The sequence below is a fragment of the Pistacia vera genome, unplaced genomic scaffold (assembly GCF_008641045.1).
Source record: "Pistacia vera cultivar Batoury unplaced genomic scaffold, PisVer_v2 Contig805, whole genome shotgun sequence".
NCBI lineage: Eukaryota > Viridiplantae > Streptophyta > Magnoliopsida > Sapindales > Anacardiaceae > Pistacia > Pistacia vera.
The window spans coordinates 422,254-429,807 of NW_022196674.1; the positions used below are offsets into that span (position 1 = coordinate 422,254).

Consider the following 7,554-nt stretch of genomic DNA (forward strand, 5'->3'; position numbering starts at 1 on the left):
TTTTTTATGGCTTTGCTTCACTGATTGAAGAAAAGAACAAAAAACTGTTTTTTAGAAATGTTGTTGCAGCTGTTATATTGATAATTTGCGAAGTCCAACATTGTGGCGGCATATTTATTTTCTTAAAATAACGGATTTCGAATAATTGTGTGATGAATTAAATAATATACAATGAAAGAACTTACAAATAAATTAAACTTGGAATGAACTTTGATACTAAGTATTAGTAATTGAAAAAAAAAAAAACTCCCAAATACTGGTTGAAGTTGGGTATTTTTATGAGCATATATGTAAATTTATAATTTTAAAAAACTATCAGAATCACTGGAAAATAAACTTTCAAATACAAGTTGAGTATTTTAAAAACCGTTACTAAAAACTCTTCAAAACCGTTATAGTGGTTTACCCTCATAACCACTACCATAAAACTCTCAAAGAGACCCTAAAGGATAGTTAGTTTAAACACATCTCACTTAGTCTTTCAAGACCTTAGAATTAACGGTCAGTCTTTCAAGACCTTAGAATTAACGGTCAAATAAACCTCTAGCACTATCTTTTATTGATATATCTTTTATTACTAGTCAATTTGAAATCAAAATCTCTTAAATAATATACTCAAAATTTAAACTGAATCGCAAACTACAAAATCTGAAGTGAATCGCAAACTACGTAATTTTAGCTTGTTTTGTTGAATCTTTAGATTTTGTTCCTTTCTCTGTGTTTTTCTACTTTTTATCACTTAATTCATTTGGTTTTTGATCTTACATTATAATAGATAAGGTTTCACTTAAATACAAATATAAGACTCATTCAAGCCATGACATGTGGCCAAGTTCAACTTGATTCAAGAGTCAACTACTTGATTCAAGCGTGAATTGTAGCCACCCATTTCGCTCTAGTTTTCTTCTCCTCCTAAGAATACTTGACAGCATAGTCAAAGCCCATTTATAGCCTTTAAGAGTAAACCGTAGCCACCCATTTCGCGTGGCCACAAAGTGACCGCTTGGTCGAACTATGACCACTCACTCAGAACTTGACTATCATTTAGCTATTTGGTTAAATCTCCATCCCTCATTCCACCTTGTGCGTAAAGTGATCACTTAGTCAAATCATGACTTCTTATTTGTGACTTCTTAGTTGTTTGGCTAAAAGCATATAAAAATATTTTTCATATAAATAAATAATATTTTTATTAATTTTTAAATATGAAGGATAAAATTTTTATTTAAATCCAATAAATTCTTTAAATTTAAAAAAAAAAATATTTTTCAAGAAAAAAACTTAATAACCGAGATAAATCATAAAAAAAATGTATAGAAATTTATAATTTATCATTTAAAATTAGGATAAAGAATAAAATTTGACTCTTTAAGTATAGAGAGTCAAACTCACTCTTTAATTTATATTTAAAGAATAAAAAATCTATTAAATTCTTGTTTTTATAAATAAATTTTTTATAATAAATAGTTTAAGTCATACGAATAGTCCTTTGAAAATACGATAAATCTTCACCACTCATTTCACTTATTCATAAAGTGATTGTTTTCACTTATAGTAATGCTACAATTACCAAAGATTACGCACCGAATCTGTATACCGAATAACGTGATCAAATCTTAACCGTTGATTCATTATCAATTATTATTAATTAACAGTCAAAATTTTATCATGTCATTTAGTACACAGATTCGGTGTACAATCTTTGGTGACTCTATTATTTTTCTTCCACTTATCTGCTTGCTACCCTTTAGCCTTTTGGATAAATCTCGCCCACTCATTTAACAAAACTTGGATCAACTCACTTCTGAGCTTTGATAATGGGCCTAATCCAAAAACACGCTATTTTCAAAACATTTGACTTAACGCTTGGACGTGTGATTTGTAAATTTTTATTTATTTTTTTTCTTCTTTTTTTTAGAGACAAAAAAAATAAAAAGTCTAATAAACTTCAATCAACTTTCTCATGTAAGATTGACTAATACTCATAAAACTTTTTAAGTCTGCATTTTAAAAAGAATGGAGACATTCGGATGCAGGGGAAGCGAACTAATGTGAGTATATATACATGTATCTACCAATAACTTATAGGAGGAGAATCCCGCTTAAAACTAGGCCCAATATTTAAGCACTGTTGGGAATTCGGTGTGTTCTATAAATCAACACTTCTTTTCCAGGAAAACGGGGTTAGTTTTTTTCTGCTTGTTAACAGTTCATTTCAAGGTTATCATAAATTATAGAGTTCCTGATTATGTTTCTTTTCTAAATTCTTGCATCAAGAGCATTCTCTGAACCAAATAATCTTTCTTATAGTGCGTGTTACACTATTAAAAGAGGAACAAGTTAAATATTCATGATCATCTTTCTTAATTTACGACCAAAAAAATACATGATCACATTGACATTACGATACATGTAGGCATCTGCTGCGCATATATGAGTTTATACTATCATGCCATTGATTCAAACTTAAATCCATTATAAAATCATATAATGCTTAAACATCATTGTTGGATCTTCTTTTTGTCTTCAATGCATCCAAGAATTGATCTACGGCTTTTGTAGAACACCATTTAGAATTTGATTCATCTTTGATGGCTGTGTTAATTATCTCCTTAATTTCCCTACGTTTCCTCAGGTTGATATTTTTATCTTGTTATACGTAAAATCACAGGGCATGAATTCTTGACAGGGTGACTAAGCAAACTAGAGCATTTATTCTCTCCTCGTGTCCTGTCACTATGTATCTATCTAGGTCACGTGTCACATATAAAAAGAGTAACTTCACTTATAAGGCTACTAAAGATTGCTTCAACAATAAGGTTCAAGATTGAAAGTCGCGTGACCCTTTATGAGATGACTACTTCACCGTTAAGTCTCTAATAAGGGTGGTTTGTCAGACCACATATCATGTAGTTAGAGGATTGCTTCATGAGTAAGATCACCCATCCAACAATATAAATAGGGGTCTTCCACCCCAAATCAAGAATTTCATTTTCTCAATAGCTAAAGAGCAATTATCTCTCTTGAGAATAAATATCTTTTGTAAACACATTAACACATCAATAAAATAACGGTAGACATAGGATTTGTACCTTGCATCCGAACCATTTTAAAAATCTTCTTTGTCTATTCTCTTTTTTTTTACTTGCACGTGTCATCGTTATTATCGCCCACAAATTCAACGTCATATTTCACGGTTTCACATAGACCCTTTGCGCAAACTCTCCTAAAAGGCTCGCATACTTCTCGTTGGTACGAAAAATCGCAACAACATATCTCATAAATCTTTATCCGTATTTTTGTGTCACTGTGGATGGAACTCTGTGATTGAAGCACTGAGCCATGGGGTGCCAATAATTGGGTGGCCATTGCTGACAGATCTGTTTTACAATGTGAAGTTGCTGGAGGAAGAAACTGGAGTTTGTGTGGAGTTTCCGAGAGGGAGGAATGACAGCCCTCGTCCAGATTCTTCGATTCTTTCTTCAAATCCTTCAGGCAGCCATTCATTGGCTTTAAATTCAGAGTTTATGTCAAAACCTAATGGTGACATAACAACCCAAATGAAATTCTTGCCACAACCCTCTAAAGCCATTGCCAATTGCATCATTTGTGATGCAGATATCGTGTTCTGTGAACCAAATGGAACATAGAGAACTGAACAGAGACGTTTCTTATCAAACCAATTTTTGCAGTCTTCGGAGATTCTAAAATCTCGATTGCTTCGCGCTTTGCTTCCTGGAGTCAAAAGAACTGGCCCAACTGGCCGAATATGTAGGGCGAATTTTCTCCTAAATTACATTAGTCCAAGCTTGCCAAATAAACTATAACTAAACTACATTGATAAGAAAATTAAAAGCTTGTGTGATTCAATTAAAACATAATTCAAAATTTTGAGTTGTATCTTACTATTTTTATTATTTGAAAATGTGTTTGGTATAATATTCAAAATTTGTTTTTAATAAAAAAACAAAAAAAAAACAAAAAATATTGTGAAAACAATTTTTAATTGTTTTTTTTTCACTGGTTTGAAGGATTATATCCAAAAAAAAAAAATGTTTTTAAAAACATTTTGATTCATTTCAACCAACTTATTTTTATAATATTTGTCGTATCTTTAAAAAAAAAAAAATTACATTTAAATTATATATCAACGAGTCCAAAAAATTATTAATTAATAATTCTAGGAAACAAGTTAGTGAAGCCTCATGATTTGGATTTATGGGTAGGGCCTTAGAGAATTGTGGTTTATAAGGGCTTGGACACCCTCTCTTGACAAGCCGGTTTTACAAAGAGAGTTATACACAAGCCCACAAAAGGACCACTGTGTAGCCCAATTCTTATAAAAGGCTCACTGTCCAGCCAATTCACATCAATTTGGAAATAGATTCCTATCAAATGGTATCAAAGCATAATCATGCGCCTACGTGGACGTTGCCTACGTGGCAAGCTGACCTTGGGCTCAGGTTACTACCCCAAGAAAGGGCATGGAGGCCGGAGGGAAAGGGGATCTGCATAGTCACCCAATGAATAAAGAGCCGACGGAGGTAAAGAGGCCAACGTAGACGTCAATTGCAAAAACGTGGTAGTATATTAGGATCCTAGATTGAAAGGGAAAATGGTTGTGCATGTGGTTTATAAGGGCTTGGGCACCCTCCCTTAGCAAGCTAGTTTTCCAAGGAGAATTATATCTAAGCTCATAAAAGGACTATTATCTGACCCAATTCCTATCAAAAATATATTGTTCAGCCAATTCATATCAATTTGGGAATGGGTTCCTATCAGTAGCTAAGCAAATCTTTGTAATTTTATATACTCCCCTTCTATCATTATCGTTACTTTCACTTTTTTCAAAACCCTACCTATCTCATGTCCATGCTCTCTTTTTCTCAATTCATGCCACCAAAATAATGCAACAAATTATAATCTAGTTTCCGTACACAACACCTTATATTGTCACATCCTAATCCGAGGAAAATATAACAATCAATATATTATTATCACGTAATTTTTTAAATTAATTACTATCAATCACTAAATAACACGTGCGACTAAGCTCAACTAATATAAACATCCCATTTCTTCAAAAATCTCAAAACAGAAAAATATAATAAGTGATGCTAATAGCCACTGTCATTTTTCTAAATTAGTCCGGCCCCGTCACAAATTTAAATCGGTAGGTCTAAGGTCAGGCAGCAATTTCCTCTTTGACAAAACCACAGCTTTTTTAATAATAGGTCCCAATAGACCAAACTTCTCAAGCTCCTCCGCTCTGTTTCCTTTTTATCTCTATGAGAAGAGCCAAGCTAGTGCCTTAAATGAAAATATTACCGTTGTTGTATTGAGAATAAAAGAGGAAGAAGTAGAGGAGGAAGAGGATCAATAATGAAGAAAGGAGAGGACAATGAAGCAACCTGCAGCGTGAATTCTTATTCAGCTGGGGTCTGAGAGTATGTGGTCACAAATTTCACTCTATATCTCTTCTTTTTGAAAGGTCTGAGCCTAAAATTTTAATATCAATTTCGTAACTTAGAAATGAAAGCATTGCCCGCCATAGATGAATGATTGTAAATTAATTCACAAATTTAAAATATATGCAATAATTTACCTAAAGGAAAATTAATTATAATCTTGGGCAAGCTCACTCTTAATCATAGTAATAGGGATCTTACAAAGTACAGTTGATTAGAGACAGTATTACTTTCTTTGACGTTATTTAATTAATACAAATGCAAGATTTTTCTTCATGAACTGACAGAGGAGCTCCATGGATTTCCCCTTTGTCTTCTCCCCTTAGCTTCGATGCAGCATTCAAGAATTGATCCATGGCTTCCATAGACGACCCTTTAAAATTTTCCTCATCTTTGGTTGCATTGTTAATAATCTCCTTAATTTCCCAAGCTTTCTTTCTCATTTCCTTTCCTTTCTCACTCTCATTCATCACCAACTCAATTTTCGCCACTATTTCCTCACGAAAAATCTCACAGTTCTTCCCTCTAGCAACCTCCACACATACTCCAATCTTCTCTTCCAACAACTTCACATTATAGAACTGCTCTGCCGCCATTGGCCACCCAATCATCGGCACTCCACCGCTCAGTGATTCAAGCACAGAGTTCCATCCACAATGACTCAAAAATGCAGATAAAGATTCGTGAGATAAAATCTCCACCTGGGGTGCCCATGTATGAACTACTAGTCCACGTCCTGAGTCTCTGATCCTTTCTTCAAATCCTTCAGGCAACCATTCATTGGCTTTAAATTCTGAGTTTATGTCAAAGCCAATTGGTGGCCTCACAACCCATATAAAATTCTTGCCACAAGCTTCTAAAGCCATTGCCAATTGCATCATTTGTGATGAAGATATGGTGTTCTGTGACCCAAATGACACATAGAGAACTGAACAAGAAGGTTTTTTATCAAGCCAATTTTTGCAAATCTCTTGTGATAGACCAAACTCTTTACCAGCTCGAGCTTTGTTTCCTGAAGAGAAAAGAACAGGCCCAACAGGCCAAACCGGTCGGCCGATTTTTCTCCTGAAATAGTTTAATCCTGTCTTGTCAAATTCCTCAACTGTGTTAACCAAAATTGCATCAGCTTTGACCCAAAGAGGAAACACTTTCTTCACAAAAACTGAAAAAGAATCACTCCCATCAGCAGCTCTTAAAGTATCTGACATCTGAGTAACATGAAGAGTAGAAGCTTCAGGAAAATCAGGCAACTCAAATTCATCAGAATCTGAGTTGCTATGTGGAAGGTTTAGCCACAAAGAGTAGTAACAAGCAAAGCCAAAGCCACCACCTGCAACAAATATAGCATGAAACAAGCCAAACTCATGAGCGATCTCCGCACAGCATCCAAAGAACATGCTTGAGATGATACAAAGCGGACGTTTATGCTCATTTTCATCCTGGAAAAGCTTGGAGATGAGGTTTCGGAAATGGGGTTTGAAAGATAAAGAAGCTTCAAAGAGCTTGGGAACAAGATCATAGGGAACTGAGTCGGTGTTCTCAGTGTGAGGAGGGAGCTCATGATCTGAGCTATTAAAAGGGATTTCGAGGAGATGAATGGAGGAGTTTGAAGGGAGAGATGATCTGAGGTTCTTGATGTTTGAAGGGGTGTTAACAAAAGTTATGGTGTATTTGTTTGTTTTTTCGATGCGAAGGGCTAAAGCTAGGAAAGGGATTATATGGCCTTGCGCCATGAATGGGAACATCACTATGTTCTCTTTTGTTGGTGGCTTTATTACCATTGTTGTTGCTGGTAAGAACCAAGAGAAATATGAGTAGAGAAGGAGCTAGGGAGAGGATGAGGAGAAAGAGTATTTTTTATGTTGTTGAGCTAGGGAGAGGATGATCCGTCTTTTCATAAACGTCATTAATGATCAAAAGAAGGTAAAGCCTAATACATCATTGGTGACGTGAGAAACATTGTAAAAAGTAATTAAACTGTCCAAAACCAAATTGAACTCTCCTTGCTACTTTTGTCACACAATTATTTAATAATTTCCTCTCTCTACTTTTGTCCTTTCTCCTATATGTTATTTGACTCTTACTT

At 34.4% G+C, this 7,554-nt stretch overlaps 1 protein-coding gene across 1 annotated transcript; it reads right to left on the bottom strand.

The window, feature by feature from the left end:
- Positions 1-5,616: 5,616 nt before the first annotated feature.
- On the bottom strand, positions 5,617-7,321 carry LOC116117389 (UDP-glycosyltransferase 92A1-like). Its single transcript, XM_031403433.1, has one exon. It carries the CDS (start codon positions 7,247-7,249, stop codon positions 5,714-5,716), a length of 1,536 nt encoding a protein of 511 aa, XP_031259293.1. The 5' UTR covers positions 7,250-7,321; the 3' UTR covers positions 5,617-5,713.
- Between the last annotated feature and the right edge of the window lie 233 nt (positions 7,322-7,554).

Bases quoted from the DNA above. Each gene is read 5' to 3' on its own strand.
- LOC116117389 (XM_031403433.1), bottom strand. From the start codon at position 7,249: ATGGTAATAAAGCCACCAACAAAAGAGAACATAGTGATGTTCCCATTC.